Source organism: Suricata suricatta, chromosome 1 (assembly GCF_006229205.1).
Source record: "Suricata suricatta isolate VVHF042 chromosome 1, meerkat_22Aug2017_6uvM2_HiC, whole genome shotgun sequence".
Lineage (NCBI taxonomy): Eukaryota > Metazoa > Chordata > Mammalia > Carnivora > Herpestidae > Suricata > Suricata suricatta.
The window spans coordinates 41,106,939-41,126,652 of record NC_043700.1 but is presented as its reverse complement, the minus strand read 5'-3'; the positions used below and the strand labels follow the sequence as shown (position 1 = coordinate 41,126,652).

Below are 19,714 nucleotides of genomic sequence, written 5' to 3'. Positions count from 1 at the left end.
AGCGCTGCTCGGCTGCGCAGGCCCCGGCGGCCGGGGCCGCGGTTGGAGAATGCGCTGCGCCGTTGGGACGGCGTAAAGGCGCGGGCAACGTCAGCGGCCCGGAGACGCGGGGGGTGGGAAGAAGGACTAGGCTTGGGGAGCGCGAAGGGAGGGGGAGCCGGGGGAACAAAGCTTTGTTTACATGGTTTTTAAAGGGGCCGCGCTTGCTCTGGCGGGTGGGCGGGCGGACGGGCGCTGGAGCGGGAGTTGGGGCTGTCTGCTGCTCGGCGGCTTGGTGAGGGCCCCAGGAAGGGCTTGGAACTTATCTCCGCCCAGAACCCAGCACCTGGTGGAGTCCTCTCTTCTCGAGTGTCCTCCTTTCGATTTGCCCCAGGATCCTCACCCCCTCCCCCCCCGCACCCGCCACGCGCCACTGCTCTGACGCCACGCCCTGGAGGGGTCTTCGTGAGCCCACGGCCGGTATCCCCCGACTTAGGGTGTCTGCCGACGTAGACGTAATTTATTTCTGTCTTTCTAGATGTCTGCTCCAGTGGTCAAGGGCCATTGCTCTCTGATGCTGGGTTACCAGCAACCCATATAGTGACCTCCTTATTTTCTTGTCTGTCCTTTTCTCCATAAACATTCACCACCACCGCCAAATAGTGGTGACAATGGAAACTTGCAGAAGGCACAGTTCCAATCTTCACAAATAGATGATTATGTTAACCGGTACTCAAGGCTGCCACCTGAGAGGAGTCAGATTCTGGGAAAGGTGGAGGTAGTGGGGAGAGAAAAAAGGGCTTTAGGACCCCTGGGCTTAGTCTGACTGGGATAGACCCCTGGGTCAGATCAGGTCATTTTCTGCTTGCTGAGGCCAATTTCATTCTTTTCACTAGGAATTATCAGTGTTAAGACAATGCTGGTTTCTGTTTTCCATTGGATTTCACTCTGGCTTTCAATCAAGGCCCTCAGATTAGATTTTCGCTGGATTCTGAGAGTATTGGTTGCTTGAAGTTTGTGTTGACTGGGGGCTAACACCTGCTATCGAAATGAAGATGGTAGTGAATTACTTTATGTCATGGCAACAGTGGACTGGTGCTCAGCATTCATTTCAACCTGAGCCCTCCTGGTGTATCTGGTTTGCAGAGGTAAGGACACCTAAAAACTACATTACCCAGACTTCTTTGCAGCTAGGGTTCTGTATGCAAGACTGCCTCTGCCAATTAGATTCACTGGGAGAAGATTTTGACTGTTGCCTCTGGCAAGGCTAACCCGTGGAATGTTGTGTTGTATTGTGCTGTGTTCTAGTGTCCAATCATAAACTCCCTGAATGTATCGAACAGGGATGGTGAGTCAGGGGCTTCCTGACCTTGGCAGAGCAGCTGCAGTGGTATATTCTTGGAGTCACAATTGCAGGGGCAGTCTTCCAAGTCCTTACATGCCTGATTGGGTGGGAGTAACAGCTTTCTGTGGGCCAGGCTCCAATCCACTCCTCCACCAATCCTCTTTCCCCACTTGGTTCTCCCTCTCTCCTCCTTTTATCAGTAAATGGTAACCACCCTTTACCCAGTTGCTCAGCTAAAAACCCAGGAATTATCTTGATTCCTACATCTCAACAGCCCCCCCGCCCCCCCCCCATCCAATCCACTTGCAAGTCCCATTTAATCTATATTTAACACATGCCCAAACCTGGCCACTTCTTTTCATCTCTACTGCTAACACTGGTCCAAGCTACATCACATTTTTCTTGAGGTCTGGTAACAGATTCCAAACTGGTTTCCTTGCTTTCTGTCTTGCCCTGTGATAATCTATTTTCCATACAATGGCAGAACATTATTTTACGTTACTTTTTAAATGTTTATTTTTGAGAGAGACAGATAAAACGTGAGTGGGTGAGGGGCAGAGCGTGAGGGAGACACAGAATCCAAAACCATCTCCAGGCTCTGAGCTGAACCTGATATGGGACTCAAACCCACAAATGGCGAGCTCATGACCTGAGCTGAAGTCTGACGCTTAACTCACTGAAACACTCAGGTTCCCCATGCAGAACATTTTAAAATAGTAAATTAGGGGCACCTGGGTGGCTCAGTCAGTAAGCATCTGGCTTTGGCTCAGGTCATGATCTCACCATTAGTGAGTTCAAACCCTGCATCAGGCTCTGTGCTGACAGCTCAGAGCCTGGAGTCTGCTTCAAATTCTGTCTCCTTCTCTCTCTGCCCCTCACCCCCCTCAGGCTCTGTCTCAAAAATAAACATTTTTAAAAGTTTAAAATAAAAAATAAAATAAATTTAGATCATTACTCCGATTCTTAAAGATCCTTAAGTAGTCTCTGTTGCATTTAGAATGCATTCCAAATATTTTCTGGGTCCCAAGAAGCCACATGATCTGACCTTATCTGCCATGTTCCCTCTTGTTAACAGTGCTCTGGTCATTCTGGCCTTCTTGAGTCTCCTCACATTTAGGGTGTTCCTGTCTCAGGGTCTTTGCATGATGGAACTTCTGCCTGGAATGTTTTTTCAAAATCTTTAAGTGGCTAGTTCCCTGCTTTCATTGATTTCCTAGTTCTGTTGTTATCTCTTCAGAGAGGCTTTTCTTACTACTCCACTGAGAGTTGTCCTGTGTCCTGATCCCTGTCATACTTGTAGCATTGATCACTGTGCAAAGCTATTTAGTTGCATACTGTTTTCACCATCAGGGTCTCCAATTTGAGAGTAACCACAACAGGTATGGCTCAGTTAGTTGAGCATGTGACTTTTGATTTCAGCTCAAGTTGTGATCCCAGGGTTGTGAGATCAAGCCCCTCAGTGTGGAGCCTGCATTGGATTCTTTCTCGCAAGTGAAGTGTCCATTGTGTGTGTGCTCGCTCGTGCGCTCTCTCTCTCTTGTTCTCTCTCTCTCTCTCTCTCTCTCACAAACAAACAGGGATTCTGTCTTATTTATACTGCATCCCTAGTACCTCTCTGTACATAGTAGATGCTCAATAAATAATTTGAGCTCAAATTATTTTGTCTCATTCTGTGGTGTCTGTGCGTTCATATAAGAACACAAAGCATTTGAAATGTTATGTCACTGTTAAGTAACATGATTATATTCTATTATAAGCCCTTCTCAGAGGTTTCAGCACTGGGTGTCTCCTTACTTGTACCAGGAGAAGTAAAATAATGGAGAAAGAGTAAGGACTAGGAACAAAACTTGAGAGACTGGTGTTGTGCTCTTTCTTCACAGTTAGGAACCACTAGGGTGGGATCTTTCATGACCCCAGGTCAATTATTTATTTCCTCCATTCTCCATGCTTCTCAGGCATATGCCAGCTCCATGCCCATCATATACGACTTTCCTGCTCTGTGCCCACCACTACCCCTTGGGTAGCTGTCCCACCTGTCTGTTGATTGGGGCTCATCTAATCTTCAAGCCTGCCCAATGAATCATACACAGTCTCTGCTTCTTCCTTTTTTTTTTTTTTTTTTTTTTTTGCCCCAAAAGACAAGCTCACAAACCCTTTTGTGTTAAGGATTTAGTTGCTAATCACTGGTGAGAATAATAACCAAAAGTTGCAAAGTTCTTGGAGCTGTGTCCTCTGACCTGCGTGTAAAGGAAAAGATTCCCTAGCTTTTACTGAAGCACAGGTGAGGTGTCATGTGTCCCTTCATATCCAATAAAAGCAAAGAGAAACCAGAAGCATTCCAAACCCCGCTTGTGCCTCAGCATAAAACACTGAGGTTTTCCCTGATGATGCTTTCTCTTCCCGTCATTGGTGCCTGGTAACCTAAGGGCCTCTAATTTTCTGCCCCTCTCCTGTGTTTGGAGCTATGTCTTTTGGGCCTCTGGGGTTTGCGTGTGGCCAGAGAAGGTACCTGGGTTCATACTTACACTGCAGGACCCCACAAATCCTGCCAGGAAAGTGGAAGGGCCTTAAAATGTGTCACTCATAGTACACTCCTGCTGTTCCAGCTGTCCCATCTTTTGCAGACAACAGCCACAGAATTTTTGCATCTACCAGAGGCAAGGGGTGGTATGTGGTTGTCTGGAATACCTGGGGCTCAGGCCACCAGGTTTTAGAAAGCTTTCACATAATCTGGTAATCTCGGGTGCCCCCCTGTGGTTCCTAGTGGAATGTGTCCAATTTGCCTTAGGGAAAGGTGATTAGAATAAGGCGGAGGAGGGCTATCTTGTTTCCCTGCTTCTCAAACTGAGTTCTGGCCCACCCGCCAGCTGTATCAACATCTCTGGTCTCACTCCAGGCATGCTGTATCAGAATCTGCACTTTTAACAGGATCTGCACATTAATGTTGGAAAGGCATGGCTCTGGCAGCCTCCAGGATGGCCCTGAACGCTTTCCTTTTCTCACCTCATAAGGAGATGCTGATGACCAAAGACCAAACAGCTCCCAGGTAATGCTGCCTCTCCTGAGGGTCTAGAGAGATGGAGTAGACCCTGCCCCATTTCCATACTCCTAACCACTTCCCAAGGAGCTTTTCATACACCAGCATCCTTGGTTTTCCCTTGATCTCTGGATCAACTGTTCAAATCCAGGCAGCAGGGCTGAGTGCCATGAGCTTTGCGTGACTCAGCCGTCTCCTCCCAGAGCTCATAACATTCATCTTTTAAAGCTATGTTGGAAAAGCACACGGCATTTACAGCAGATGGCCTAAGCAGTGCACTGCTCTGTTCTCCTTCCTAAGGCAAATAAACCCCTGTGGTGGAGAAAATGGCCCAATTATATAAGCACCCATTATGGGGTTACCCCAAGAGTGCTGGTCTAATTCTCTGGTTCCCCAACATTTCTGCACCATGCCCCCCATCAGATTGCTTCTCAAAAACATCTGGTTCTAAGTTAAATGTTCTCTAGGAATGTTAGATTTCCCCAAAGCAATGTATCTTCTTGCATGGAGTTTGGATTCCATTTAGGGGCCAGCAATAAAAAGACCATCAGAATAAAAATCAAGAGTCCTGCTACTTTCTCCCGTCCCCACCAGTCCTGTGACCTCATAATAGTCTCAAACAGGTGGGTTCATACCTGCATTCCCTTTTTCCAGGGATAGATATTATGGCTGGTGATGTTGTATGCCTGGAAAGTTTAGTAGCCAAGGAGCATTTTTGTTTTGTCAATTATGAAGCTTTTTTTTTTTTAATATAAGAGATTGCTATTGTAACTTAAAAAGGCAATCAGATAATCTCCAGATGAAACTCTAATGCCTTTATAATGCTCACAGAGCCTGGAAAAAAGGTGAACTCCAACCACTTGGATGTGCTCTGGGAATATAGCAAGCTTGGGGTGGGGGTGGGGTGTTCATGTTTCTAGAATCCCAAGAAGGTGTTGTAAGTGTGTAGCGTTGAGTAGGGTAGGCAGTGCTCCCCTTGGAGTGAAACACAGTTGCAGCTGTGTGTGAAAGTGGTGAGATCTGTCTGATGTGTCCTGTGTGCTGGGTGGGTGTAAGTGTGGCTAAGCCCTTTCTTACTGAGCTGAGAGACCGGGGTTCCGGTTTGGTGGCCTTGAACACCCTGCTCAGATCTTCCTGAGCCTCTGTCTACTCATTTTTAAATTAGGGACTTAGGCTGGTTGATTTCTAAGTTCTCTTCCAACTATGTCACACTGAACATCCAGCTTGCATGTGTGAGGGCCTTTTGCTACTGGTTTTACTGTTGAACTTGGTTCTGGGTCTCTTTGTTGCTATAGGTCAGCCATTCCTTATTTGGTTTGACTCCTCAGCCAACTTCTGTACCTGAGTTGTTGCTGGCTGAAAAGCTAGAAATTGGCTTTTCAGAAATTATCTTACTCAATGAAAATGCAGGAAGCTTGTGCATGAAATGCATTTGGCAAACACACACACACACACACACACACACACACACACACACACACATACACACACACAGAGCAAGAAACCACAGGGCCTATCGGTTTGGGTTTGTCATCATCGAGCAGACAAGAACATTGCAGAAAACTCTAGGCAGAGAGGAAATGAACTTGAGAGAAGGGGGAACCCACGGCAGGGAGGAGGGAAAGAGGGCGGGCGTGGAAGGAGAGAACTGAAGTGCAGGGGCACCGTCATGGTCAGAGGATGGAAGAAGTGGCAGTGAAGCAAGGCCCCCTGTACCTTCTGCAGCAGCAGACTTTTGGAAAGGTAAGGGCAAGGCTGGGCCGGGACTGGGCTGAGGGGCTGGGAGGGTTGCTGGAAATTCCTGGGGATGAGAGGGAGCCCCCAAATGTTTCAAACCCCGTATGGGAAGGTGGGGACTGTGCCCACCCCCCCACATTTGACTCTTAGCAGCCACTGGCTTCCCCAAACAGGCCCCAAACTGGGCTCTTAGCAGATGGCTGTTAGCCAGTGGGGTGGAGGCTAAATGAGGACTGTGACTCCATTTCTTTTTGCCCCTAAGGCTCTGTGGCAACATGGGGATGCTTTGGAAGGAAATGGAGGGGAAGGCAGGGGGATAATTTGGAATTGCTGTGGAAGTTCCTTCTCCCTTTCCTGACCCAGTAAAATGAGTTTGGCTGGTGTCAAGCTTGAGCTGGGGTCTCTGTGGCCAGGCTCCTTTTCCTTCCTTGGCCTTCTTGAATGAGGAAGTCCTCTGTCCCTCTCCTGACCTGCACAAGGGCTTCTCTGTCTCTCTCATAACCCACCTGTCAAGAGATGAAGCAGGAAGATTCAAGAGGGTTGACTGAAGTTCCTGGCATAGGGTTTTCTGTAGGACCTCACACAGAGCAAAAGTGATGGGCTCTGGTCTGGGCCCTCATGCCACCCTCTCATCCCTCCTCTGGGCTTCAGGGCCTCACAGGCTTTTTGCCCCTCAACTCAGATCTTGGTTGGACCTGCCTTGCAGTCTACCTCCCCAGGGCTCCCTTCTGCCTTTGCGTTTCACTCGCTGTCACTGCTATCACTGCTATCACTGCAGGCCTCTTTCTTGGTTTTGTGGGGCAGATCTCCAATGCTTGCTAACTCCTAAGGTCCCTGACTCCTTGGGTCTATGGTGATCTTAACCTCTCTCTCTGACCTGAGTGCTGCCCCACACATCCCCTGTGGTTCCTTGTCTCCCTGTTGATTACCATCTCTCCGTCTCTGGGTGGCTCCCTCCGGCACTTCACCTGCCATGTGCCTGGGTTCAGAAATGGCGCCGGTTTGGGGCTATGCTGTATGGAGAGTCGGGCTGCGCCTTGGCCCGGCTGGAGCTCCTGGAGGGCCCTGAGAAGACGCGCCGGGGAGAGGCTGCCAGGAGGGTGATCCGGCTCAGTGACTGCCTACGGGTGGCTGAGGCCAGCGGCGGGGAGCCCAGCAGCCCCCGGGATACCAGCGCCTTCTTCCTGGAGACCAAGGAGCGCCTGTACCTGCTGGCAGCCCCCGCAGCTGAGCGCAGTGACTGGATGCAGGCCATTTGCCTCTTGGCCTTCCCCGTGAGTCACTCAGTGGTGCAGAAAAGGCAAGGGGCAGGTACATGGGAGTGGGGGCACTCAGTACTTGTTGTGGGCAGGTGTTATAAGAGCCAAGGTCAGGATGCTGGGGGCGGTTCCTTGCGGGGGCGGGGTGGACCCCAATCCAGAATGCAGACGGGGACAACAGGCTGTGTGTACTCTGGAGGGAGTCCTGGGGCACAGATGGGGCTTGGCATTGGTGACAATGGTGAGACCTTGGTCTCCTCCTCAGAGTCAGAGAAAGGAGCTGCTGGGGCCAGCGAGGAAGGGCAGCTGGCCCTGCATGGAGGAGAATGAACTGTACAGCAGTGCTACCACAGGTAAGGGGCTGCCTTTTCTCCTGGGGCGCCCTCCCCAGGGTGTGGTGGGGAGGAGCTGTGGGCCACGGCTGGCTGATTTTTGAGTCTTCTTGCCCTGTGGTTGCCCCCAACCCCGGCCAGTCCCCTTATCAGCTTCTCTGCATCGTTTCCGGGAGTGGCCTGAGGTGGCTGAGCCTGGGCTGCCCTGGGTGTCAGGCCTTCCTTCCCCACCCCCACTCCCCATGGCTCACTCCCTCTTGCCCAGGCCCTGAAGGTGGGAGAGGGCAAGGCTGGGGGATCCAGTGAAGGTGCTGCTCTTGAACCCTCTGTCCTTTGGGTCTGAGTGACTGAGAAGAGAATGGTTTTATTTTTGTGGATTTAAGGTGTGCTGTGGCAAGGGAGCTTTCTGCTGATGAGGTAGTCCCTTTTTGTGATGTGTCTAGCCCACTGAGTTGGGCTTGTGTGGGGAGCAGATGGACACAGGGTGACATTCAAGCTCCACCTCACAGAGGGCACTGGAAGGCGTCAGCAGTGGGTGAATTGGCTGTGAGCTGGGAGGGTAAGATTGGCTGCACCTGCAGCTGTGACAGCAGGACTTGGGGAGGAGGCTGGGTTGGGGTAGGAGATTAGATGGAGAAGACAAGGCTGTGGCTCTGGCAACAGGCAGGAAGGATGTGGGCACAAGGTTGGGGTGCATGTGGCCAGGGCATGATGCCGACTAGGCTAGGGGGTGGAGGTACCTGCATTTTGGAGAATATGACCTGTGACAGCAGCTCAGCCTCCAAGATTCAGACTGCATCAGGGGCACATGGATAATGCCTTTTCTGGAGGCCTCTGGCACACTTATTTAGAGCAGAGTTGAGGCAGGCCAGCTGTTTCCCATGAACTGCCTGATTCCCCTCCCCTTTCTCCTTGCCAGCGGCCCCATGCAAGCAGTTCTCTGTGACCATGAGACCCACAGAAGCCAGTGAGAGGTGCCGGCTCCGGGGATCCTATACCTTGCGGGCTGGAGACAATGCTCTGGAGCTGTGGGGTGGCCCTGAGCTGGGCACCCAGCTGTATGAATGGCCTTACAGGTTCCTGAGGCGCTTTGGGCGGGACAAGGTGAGCAGGGGCTGCTGCGTTGAGCAGGTTGAGAAAGAACTGTGAGAGAGGAGATTGTTAGGGAGAGGGCAAAGGGGGCCTCAAGGAAGAGAGCATGGGAGGAGGAAGGGAGGAAGGAGATAAAAGCCAGCAGAAGAAAACAGCCGGAGGGGAGAGAGCCAGGGGAGGGAGAGAGAAGGCGGGGTGGGTGGGGACTAGAAGGACCAGAGAACAGGAAGAGGTAGAGAGGTCAGAGACGTAAACAGTGGCTGGTGTTGTTGAGAATGAATGTATACCAAGCTCCACACTTGAACGGATGGCAGGGAGAAGGAAGGGATAGGAGAGAAGGCTTTTCTTGTTAAGGAAAAAACCCAGAGGGAGTAGACCAGCTTGGGGAGTAGCTCTCACGGTTCCTGTGGAAGGAAGTTGGAAGCAACAGGTTTGTGATTGGTAGCTGGGTCTGGGAGAAGCGACTCCACCCTGTGGACTGGCCACTAATCTCCCTTTCCCCTCCACCCAGGTAACCTTTTCCTTTGAGGCAGGCCGGCGCTGCGTCTCTGGAGAAGGCAACTTTGAGTTCGAAACCCGGCAAGGCAATGAGATCTTCTTGGCTCTGGAAGAAGCCATCTCTGCCCAGAAGAACAGCGCCCCTCCTGGGCCCCAAACCCAGCCAGCCACAGTCCCTGCGGTACTGCCCCGGCCAGAAAGCCCCTACTCCCGGCCCCACGACTCACTGCCACCTCCATCGCCCACCACTCCAGTCCCCACCACCCGGCCTCGGGGTGCAGAGGGGGAATATGCAGTGCCCTTCGATGCAGTGGCCCGTAACCTGGGGAAGAGCTTGAGGGGCATCCTGGCGGTCCCTCCCCCGACCCCAGTGGACCCTCTGTATGACAGCATTGAGGAGCACCCAGCCCCGCAACCCGACCACATATACGATGAACCCGAGGGAGTGGCTGCCCTCACCCTGTATGACAGCCCACAGGAGCCCCAGGGTGAAGCCTGGAGGAGGCAGGCCACAGCTCACAGGGACACCAGCAGCCTCCAGCACGTCTACCCAGCAGGGCAGGACTTCTCTGCATCTGGCTGGCCACCGGGAATGGAGTATGACAATGTTGTACTTAAGAAAAGTCCTAAGTGATGGGGGGCAGAGGGAATGTGGACCTTATCGAGTGCTGATGCTGAAGCTATCCTGTGCCCACCGGGGCACCGGTCAGGGGCTGGTGTGAAGGAGCGGGAGGACGACCACAGGCCACCCTTCTAGTTTCTGCAGGCTACCTCTCCTAGCCACTGCACTCCAGGAACTTCCCTCTGCTCCTTCCAGAACCCTAGCCTTGGCCTCCTCTCGTCCGGTCTAGTTGTCCCTCCCAGGGCCTGCTGTGTGAGTCATCATCCCAAAGCAGGAAGAGTGCCCTAAAGAGACGCACCCTCCTCCTACCCCTTTTCCACTTCCTCTTCTGTCTTTCCTAAAGGAAGCTTGGGCATTTAGGGCAGAGGACAAAAGGATGTCAGCAAATCGCACTGGTTCCTTGGCTTATACAGGCCTCCTCCCTGCTGATGTCCCCTTCAGGGGACCACCCTGGCTCCAGGCTCTGGGAGAATGGCAGCAGCTTTATGTAGGTGTTGGGCTTCTCTGTGGCATTAAACACATCTGGAATATTTCTGTGTGGCATAAGTGCTGTGGGGTGGGGATGGGAGAGCCACAGCCCTCTTGGGGGCAAGCGCTTCAGTTGGCCACTCTTGATACCTCCTATCCCAGCAGCAAGATCTCTTGGTCCTAGGCTGGGTCCCAAGCATCTGTCCACAGAGTGGGTGGGTCTGTGAAAGTCAGAGCACTTTGGGAAAGAGGTCCAAGCATCTCTCACCCTTTAGCTTAGAGTCAACACCAGGAAAGGAGTGGAAAGGCAGGATGTATGTGTGAACAGCTGGACTGGAGGCCGGGAAAGAGTAGACACTGAGGCTCTTACTCACTGGAAGTGGGACTAATCAGCTGTGTGGCCTTGGATTGATCCCATGCCTTCCTAAGACTTGCCTTCTTTGTTCACCATTTAGGGTTCTGAGAACGCTTCCTGCTCTGTAATTCTCCATAGACCCTCGGTATCCCACTTCCCTGCAGGTCAGCCTGTATGCCCTGTGACCCAATCCCCCAATGCCTGCTTTTAATGCATGTCAGTATCACATCATGTCATGTCAATACATTTCTGCTACCAGCCAATTCAGCCAATTGCAAGGCTCTAGACTGCCCTGGCCTCAAGATGCTGGCAACATCCAAGGGCACGGAGCCAAGGGCACGGAGGTCTATTACAAGTCACTGCATTACATTGATGCCACAAGAGGTGAATCAGCATCCTGGGGGTCAGAGGGACAACTGTTCACTGGGGGACATCTGAAGAAAGACTTCATCTGGAAGGTGGATCTTCAAGGTTGGAACTTGATGAAGATTAAGAAGTGTGTGAAGAGAGCATCGTGGGTTGATCAATGAGTATAAATGAAAGTGTGGGGGAAGGTATGGATATGCTCAGGAAAGAGTTACACATTTAGAGTGTAGGGAACACATTCAGAGTGTAGGGCCATCTAGTTGGGAGGGCAGGTTCCAACTGTGTTGTGGGGGAGGGGTGACGGGAGGAGGGGAATGAGAAGACTTTTGAGCAGAGAGTCCCGTAAGAGCTGTGTGTTAGGGCAGTAACCCCAGCAGCCCTGTGGGAAATGGACTGGGGATAGGGTGGTTTGGGGCGGACTTGGAAGAAGAAATTCAGAAAAGATTGGATTTAAAAGATGTTGAGATAGGGACTGCAGATCTTGGAGTCATATTGGGTATGAATCTCAGAGAAATAGAGTTTCCGGAAAGATTCAGGTTTTGGGAAGATGAGCTTCATTTCTGACGTGTGGAGGTTAAGATGACTTTACTGTATCCAGCTAGAAGAGTCGTAAAAGCAGTTGGAAAGGGGCTCCAGGGCCCAGGAGGGAAATGAAATAGAGCTTTTCTATTGTGTTGTGATCTAAGTTTTATCTCAAACCACGCCTTTGCCCCTTGTTAAAGGAAGGTTAGCCAGTGGGTGAGCAAGCTAGAGACAGAGTGGGAGGTGGGCTTCCTGGAGCCTTGCCTCTTTTGTCTGTGCCAAAAGGCTGTCCCTATTGCTACCATCCAACCCCAGCCTCAGAATAAATTGGAGGCAGGAAGGCCTAAGGCCTTTAAGGCCTTTGGTCATGCCCCTCTCCAGGACAGGTGCAGGAGTTGGGGTACTCTTAGGGAAGGATGCCACATTTGTAATTCCTTTCAGGTAGCACTTGAGGTGGACGTCCCAGTTTAGCCCAGCAGGGGGCAGTGTTAGCCTGTGGAAAAGGCAACTGGGGGCTTAGCCGCTGCCAGGCGTGGGGGCTTGGTTCTGCAGAAGGGAACTTACATGTTTGCTACCCAGTAAAATGGAGGATAGCTTGAGGAATCGGCATGTCAGAGCCTGCCTTTTCAGATGCTCAAATCCCACCTGTGGACCCTGCCTCCTAGAGGTGTGGGACCCTAAGCTGAAAATTGCCCCCTCCTTCCTCTTTCCTTTCCTTGGAGATCCGGGGACTTGTGAGATTTGTTGTGATGCTAGCTTTGCTTGAAAGGGAAGTGGTAGATTGGGGCCCTAGGGAAAGGTGGTGTGAGGGCTGGGAGGGTGGAGGAAGTGGAGCTTTTGGGGAAGTTGGGAGGGGTAATGAAAGTCCTTGAGGCAGTTGTTAAGGACAATGACCACACCATCTGCATCTCTCTCAGAAGGCCTGACCAGGTGGGTGGGTCCTCCTACAGACAACTGTCAGTGCCAGCACAGCTAGCCTCAACATGTGCATCATCCCTTAGTCCACGCCACGTAGCGGCCCCACCCAGAGCTGGGGGCTGGGGGAATGACAGACTCATCCCCCACCCTGGCAGAGCCCATGCACAGAGTGGTTATGCAGGAAACGGTTACTGAGTGGATCAATGGCTGGGTGAGCCTTAGGGATCCATCTCAAACAGAAGCACAGAGGTAAAGCCCTCCTTGAAATGTTTCTATGCCAGCCTGGGTGTCAGAGCCAAATTCATAGGTGAGGAAACTGACTGATCTCAAGGGGACAGGGCAATATAAGGCCAAGTGACAGCTCTACAGGAAAGGTTCTCTTGGCTCCAGGGTCTGCTACCTGGCAGCTGTGGATACCATGAGATGCTCTGCTGTGACCAGGACACTTAGAAACTGCTTATATTTGCTAATCATTATGCAGAGGTGACAGCAGGGCAGATGAGAATGGCATCATGAGTGGTGCCCAGCGTAGAGATGTGTACACAGATTTAAAAAACTGCACATGTGCACACAAGCATACTATACCATTCTTCCTGTTTCTTTTCTCTTGCCTCCCTTTGTATTCTCTTTTTTTGAGAGCATGAGTGGTGTGTGTGTGTGTGTGTGTGTGTGTGTGTGTGTGTGTGTGTTGGCCTGTGGTCTACCCTGTAAGCCTGCTCTCAGGCTCATGGTGGGGGTATCCAGGGCCTCTGGTGAGTTCCCACCTTGAAGCTTCAGAATATACCAAGGTCCAGATTGCCTGGGCCCCTCTGCTCGCTCAGACTCTCCCTAATGGCTGTACTCAAGCTGTTGCTGCCACCACCTTTCAGCCATGATAATAACCAGCCTCCTGCCTCCTGCCTTCTAGGCACTGATTCAATTAGCTAAGGTGCCCACCTCCTGCAAAGGCCATTTATAAAATCAGCTGGGACAGCTGGAGACCTCAGGGAGGGTAGGGCTGGGAAGCAAGGGAGGAGGTCAGTGAGCTGAAAGAGGGAGGTAGAGGAATGCAGGGGGGTTCTGGGCAGGGGGATCTGATCTGCTTAGGCATCAGGCTGGCTTCCCCTGGCAAGCAGCCTCACATCACTGCCCTGCTCCGATCCTCGGCTCCCAGGCTGATGCAATGCTGGTCAGCACGGAACAGGGTCCATCCATCTCCCCACCCTGGCCAGGCCTGTCTCTCTCCTCCCTGCCTCTATCTTACCTCTACAACCCTCTTCCTGACACCTGTGCCTGGATCCCTGGGCTGGTGAATTTAGGAAGGGTTGCAGGTGGAGGACCAGCAGGTTCTGAGGGATCTGGTCGGGAGCCAGCGTCCCAGAGCTGAGTTAAGTAATTCTGGGAGCTATATCCTGGGACAGGGTCAGTCTTCTGCTTTCAGAGAGAGCTGGGGAGGCATGGTGTGAAGGTGTGCCTGAAGGGGCAATAGCCATTGGGGTAATAATAAAGTTCTTGAGTTTGCACAGCATTTACAAACTACTTTGGGGGCAGTTTGAGCAGACGGCAGCCTGACTGCCTGCATTCAGATTCTGGCTCAGCTGCTTGCTAGCTATGTGTCTTTGGGCATCTTCTCTGACCACCTATGTGCCCATCTGTAAAATGGAGATATAATAATATGTGTCTCCGAGGTTTATTGTGAAGACTATGTGAGGGAACAGACACAACGCTCCTAGAGCAGAGCCTGGCACACACAGAGCTCTTGTGTTCTCCACAGTCTCATTTTACTTCTAACAGCATGGCAAGGCCAATAAGGTAAGATGTGCCCATTTCATCAGCAGGGGAATGGAAGCATAGAGAAGCAGAGCCCCCTATCTTTAGGGGATGAACGTGGGCTTTGTGGAAGCTGGAGGACCTGGTTGGGGAGGAGAGCTAGGGCTTTGATGGGAAGGAAGAATATTCCAGGAGAGGGGAGGGGAACAGCATCAAAGGCATTTCAAGTCCTGCCGGCCCAGGGTAGGTGGCTGCTCCTGGGGGGACTCTGCCGAACTTGCTGGCCCTATGATGCCCAGAAATGGGAGAGGTTGGAAGAGAGCTGCTTCATATACTAGAAGGCTCTGGCTTGAGGCACAGCTAGAGGGCAGAAGCCGCAGGGAGGTCTCTTTCATGTGAGCCCTGCACCAACTCGTGGCCTGGCAGCTGGTACCCCAAGGGCAGGGGCAGGCTCCTTGCTGGGTAGGGGCACCTGGTGGTCCGGCTGGCATGCCCTGCCGACTGGTGTGATCAAAATGTAGCTGTGAGGCTGCAGCCTGGCAGCCGGCAGAGGGGCTCTGGGAGGGGGAGGCTGAGAAGGTGGCAGAAAGGACAGAGACTCCTGAAGGAGTTTGCCCTCTCTCATACTGGGCTGCAGGGAAGGCTCTTCCTTCCTTCCTTCCTTCCTTCCTTCCTTCCTTCCTTCCTTCCTTCCTTCCTTCTTTCTTTCTTTCTTTCTTTCTTTCTTTCTTTCTTTCTTTCTTTCTTTCTTTCTTTCTTCCTTTCTTCTTTTTTAAATAACTATTTCTTGATGGAAAGAATGAAGCTCATTTTACTTGGGTGGGGGATGATACAGAGGTTTCCCAGTGTAAATGATTTATGGAACTGTGGGACTCCCCATCTAGAAACATTTCCCCCAATCGAATCCAGGAACCTCATCACTAGCCTTTTGAGTCCCCCCTTCCTCTCCAAGCAGGCCTCTTTGAAAATGCAAAGTGGAGGGGCGCCTGAGTGACTCAGGTCATGATCTCATAGTTTCTGAGTTCACACTGATAATGTAGAGCCTGCCTGAAATTTGTTCTCTCTCCCTCTCTTTCTCTCCATCTGCCCCTCCCCTATTCCCATGTGCACACGCTCTCCCTCTCCCAAAATAAATAAATAAACTTAAAAAAAATAAATAAAATGCAAAGTACAGATGGGTGAGAGACTCAGGCCCCTACTGCTGGAGGCAGGGGGAGGGGTTGAAAGAATGGCTCTGACGAGTCTAGAGTAAGGGGTTGGCGGGTGCTGTATCTCTGATGCTTCCTGAAAAGTCCGTGGCCAGGGGTACAGATGCAGGAGGCACAGATAGCACCCTGGGCTTGGGCCAGACCCCACATAGAATAGTGAACTGGCAGGTTTCCCCTGTTGATGCCCACCTGTGCCCATCTTGGCACCTCAGCCCCATTCCCCCACAGCTGAACCCTCTGAGTGCCCCGGGTTTGAGAAACCCCTCTCCTCTGACATTTCAAGGAGCGGATATCTGAGCCAGAAGGAGCCTTAGCAACCCTCCCGCCTGAGTCCTTACCTTTCACTTAAGGATACTGAGATCAAGTTGATTTTTAATCCCTCTCAGATGTATTTACATTTTATTAGAATATGTTTATAGTTGTGCTTAATGCTAAGGAACAAATTGCTGATGCTGAGTCTTGTGACACCCACAGGGAGATCAATTTTAGCCTTTTAGGTGCATTGGGGAGGGACATAGAGGCAGGAATTCATGACTCCCCTTCTCTACTATCCCTAAGCAAAGCTGTCTTGCTTCCCCAATGTCACCCCTACAAGTCCCTGAGCAAATGCCCAGGGGTATGAGCCAGAGGCCCAGGCTAATTAAGGGCAGCTTAGACCGAGGCTGCTCATTTTCTGCTGGTTACCTAGCTGATACATACAGGAATGCTATGCGGTCCTATTCTCCTTTTATTTTCCTCCGATAACTACCCCCTCTCCAAGTTCCTTGCCCATGTTATCCTTGACCCTGATCCCCAGGGGCAGCTTTCCTCAGTAGGGTAGCAGCCAGCTCTGGGCCCCCCAGTTCCTGCTTCCACCTACAGAGAGGAATGACTTACTCCATGAGCGTGTGTGGAGCAAGGGCAGCTAAAGAATGGGTGGGCAGGAGATGGAAGGTGGAGAGGCGAATGGGATGGACCTGACTGGACTGGAAGGTATGGACATAAGAAGGAACAAACAGAGACAGAGACCGGACAAGGAACAGGAGATTCCAGCAAGATGAGGAGGGGGGATCTTTAGGGAGCTCCAAGGAGAGTCACTGGGATGACACCACTCTGCTGGTTACGCAGGAAGGAGAAGCCTCAAGAAGCTATGGTTTGTGAAAAGCAGAGTGGTTACCAAGGCCAGGTTCTAGTGCTACCAGGTGCTGGGGAGGCTGGTTTATCCCAACCTGCGAATATGCCTGAGAACCAGTGAGAAAAATCCTGGCTCACAAGGACCGTTGACTGAGTTGGAGTGGGAACCTCGTGGGTGAGGGTGTGGGAGGTGGTGTTGGAGAAGGGCTTGAGGGGGTCAGGAGAGCACAGCCAGCCAGGTGGGAGCCCACCTGGCCCACCTGGCTCATCTGGGCCTGGCTGGGCATAGAGTAGGGGGACAGAGCACTCAGCAGGCTTTTTGTGGGCCTGGGAAGCTGGAGATGAGCCTGCAGGAAGTAAGAACTGGAGTTCCGAGTCAGGCATCCAGTGTCTGGGGCCTGCAGTGCCAGCTGGGCAGAACTGACCAGCCCAGCCCAGCTTGAACCAGAGACTGGCCACCTCCCTGCAAGTATTTGGACCTTCAGGCTTTGTCCAGACAACCTGTATTCTCCTGGAACTTCTTTCTTGCTTGGCTGGCCCAGCACAGGGTCCTGCTTCCCAGTAGGCAAAATAGAGCTGCCTCCTTAAAGAAAAAAAACCAAAAAACCAAAAACAAGCAAGCAAACAAATAACCTTTTGATTCCTTTGATGGTGATGGTAGTTGAGACTAGTAGCAACACAGAGGGCTCTGTGCTGGGGGCATCTCTGCTTGTCCAGCTGCTCTTGTATGTTCATGACGGGGCGGACAATGTGGGATACCAGACAAAACATTGAACTAAGAGCCCTGATCCCTGCTCTGCCACTAACTGGCTATGGGATGTTAGGCAAGTCACTTCCACTCTCTGGGCCTTGTTTATCTGTAAAATGTTAGGGCTGGATTAGAAGACCTTAAAAGTTTCCATTAACTCGATAGTCCTTTGTTTTAGGGAAATTGCCAAGGACAGCAAGTCAGTGGAAATGACTTTGACAATATGGGTTCAAAATCTTAATTTAAACATATAGTGGGCCCATTGCTGGGGTTCAGACATGTCTGGAGAACTGGTAGGGTGGGTTCCCTAGCATGAGGGACAGAAGAATTTCCTAGAAGAGAACTTACCATAATGGAAGGAAACAGCATTGCAGCATCTCTTTGCCTCCTTGTCCAAGTTGGGCAATGAACAACACTAGAAGGTATTATTCATAATGAAGGCTCAGGTGAGCATGACAGGCTTGGCCAAGGAATAAAGCACAAGTTGTCAGAGAGATGGGGTGTTTTGAAGACTGTATAGCATCTACATGGCTACCATGCACAGTGCCACAGGCTGTGCACTGAACAAGTCCAGGGTGTCATTCGCATAGACCACAGTGGAGCTATGCTTGGGGTATATATCTCTTGGTCTTGTCTCTCAGTATTCCCTCTTTTCCTCGGAGTGCTGGCTGCACATCTGGGTATTTCCTACAGTTGGGGTTGAGACAGGAAAGGGAAAGTGAGAGTCTTCTTACTTTGCTATACGATATTAAGTATTGTCAGCAGATCCAAGGGCTTAGTTAGTGTCTTAGTTGACACATGAACACACAAGTGCAGGAGTAGAAGACATAGCATGGTAGGCTCGGTGTAGGTGGCATCAGTGCTGGAAGAAAAAAGGGCCAGCACTGAGCCCAGCTAACTACCTGGGTTAGCCGTAAACACCCAAGAGACACTTTTCATGGACTGAGGTCCTTCATTAGCAGGTGGCTGCAAAGGGCTGTAAAATCCTGTATCACCTTCCTTGGAAGGTGGTCTTAGAGCTCTCCCTCCAACCAGCTGTCTTTCCTCCCTCACATGGTTCCATCTGGTGTGCTCTCTCTTAGCTACCAGGAAAGTCTCTCTCCAAGTTCAAATCATCCCTGACCGGAACACTTCTCTGCTCCATGTAGCTTTCTTCAATGCTTCTCCTCTCAGTTACAGGCCTGGTCCTCTTTGTTCCTCTCACAAAGGTGGTCATGAGGGGGAGATAGAAGCTTTTGTTTGTGGAAGTCACAATCAGCCTCGGAGGCTCTTTGTCACAGTGTATCATATCATCTCGAGCACTTGGCTGTGGGCACCAGCTGGGGCTGTGGTGACCATGGGCCCTTTCTTGGGCCAGGGCTTCCTAGAATCCAAAGCATTCCACATATTCCTCTGTTTTTTTTTCTCCCCCAAACAGTGAGTGTTACTGTATTTTACAGATGAGGAAACTGAAGTTCAGACTTGAGATTTGGTGACTTGCCCAAGGTCATGAGGTTTCTAACGGGCTATGTTGGACTCAGCCCTTCCCAGCATACCCAGAATACCCATGCAAGGTAAGGTGGCACCAGGCAGCCTGTCTGCCTTGGAGCAGTACACAGTCCCTATGGGAGAGTCCCCCATTTGTGACTTGAAGACTTCTGAGGGGCAGAGTGGCAGGGTGGGAAGAGAAGTGGCTCTGGGACTCCCTCTTGTGACACCTTGGATAAGTCACTTCACTTCTTTCAGCCTTGGTTTTCTCATCTGTAAGGTTGGGCTAGTCACCCCATCAACCTCATGGGGTTGCCGTGTGGCTTAAATAAGATTTTGGGAAGATGAGTGGAAATTGCGTGCCTTTCTTCAATCACAGATCATTATCATCTTCCAGAGTCCCCTATGGCAAACAAGTGCCTGACCTCTTATCAGCTCATTTCTCCAGGGACACCCAAGGTTCTGGGAGGCATGAGGCTGAGAGCAGTGTGGATGGGACACAGGATGGCCCCATGGGGGAGAATGGGGGATAGGAACATTTAGGTCCATCTGTCCTTGGCTTGGCCGCTCAGCTCCCTTTGAAGCTCAGCAGAGGCAGCACAAACAGCCAGATGCAGCATATAGACGCCAGGACAAGAAGGAGCCTTTGGTGCCTGTGGGAGGCAGACAGGGCACCAGAGGCTTGAGCCTGGCTCCTTCAAAGGCTGCCCCTTCCTGCTGATCCAGACAGGGGGACAGATGATGGATGGCCTGAAGAGGAGGGAATTGGAGCCACAATAGTGGAGATGGAAAACTGGCCAGTTGGCAAAATCTCTGGGAGATCAATGGAGACCATCTGAATGGAGGGGCTGCACTTAGGGGTCTGGCGGCGAGTGGCTGGGCTCTTTGGAGCCTAGTAT

General features: G+C 51.5%; 1 protein-coding gene across 2 annotated transcripts; it reads left to right on the top strand.

Moving 5' to 3' along the window:
- The first annotated feature begins 5,829 nt into the window (after nt 1-5,829).
- On the top strand, nt 5,830-10,431 carry DOK2 (docking protein 2). 2 transcript variants are annotated; one of them, XM_029937033.1, is made up of 5 exons: nt 5,830-6,104; nt 7,088-7,372; nt 7,623-7,710; nt 8,609-8,793; nt 9,293-10,431. In XM_029937033.1, exons 1-5 carry the CDS (start codon nt 6,042-6,044, stop codon nt 9,911-9,913), a joined length of 1,242 nt encoding a protein of 413 aa, XP_029792893.1. In that variant the 5' UTR covers nt 5,830-6,041; the 3' UTR covers nt 9,914-10,431. The 2 variants fall into 2 exon arrangements, with proteins under 2 accessions (XP_029792893.1, XP_029792902.1); XM_029937042.1 differs by lacking the exon at nt 5,830-6,104 and having other exon boundaries at nt 7,326-7,409.
- The last annotated feature ends 9,283 nt before the right edge of the window (nt 10,432-19,714 follow it).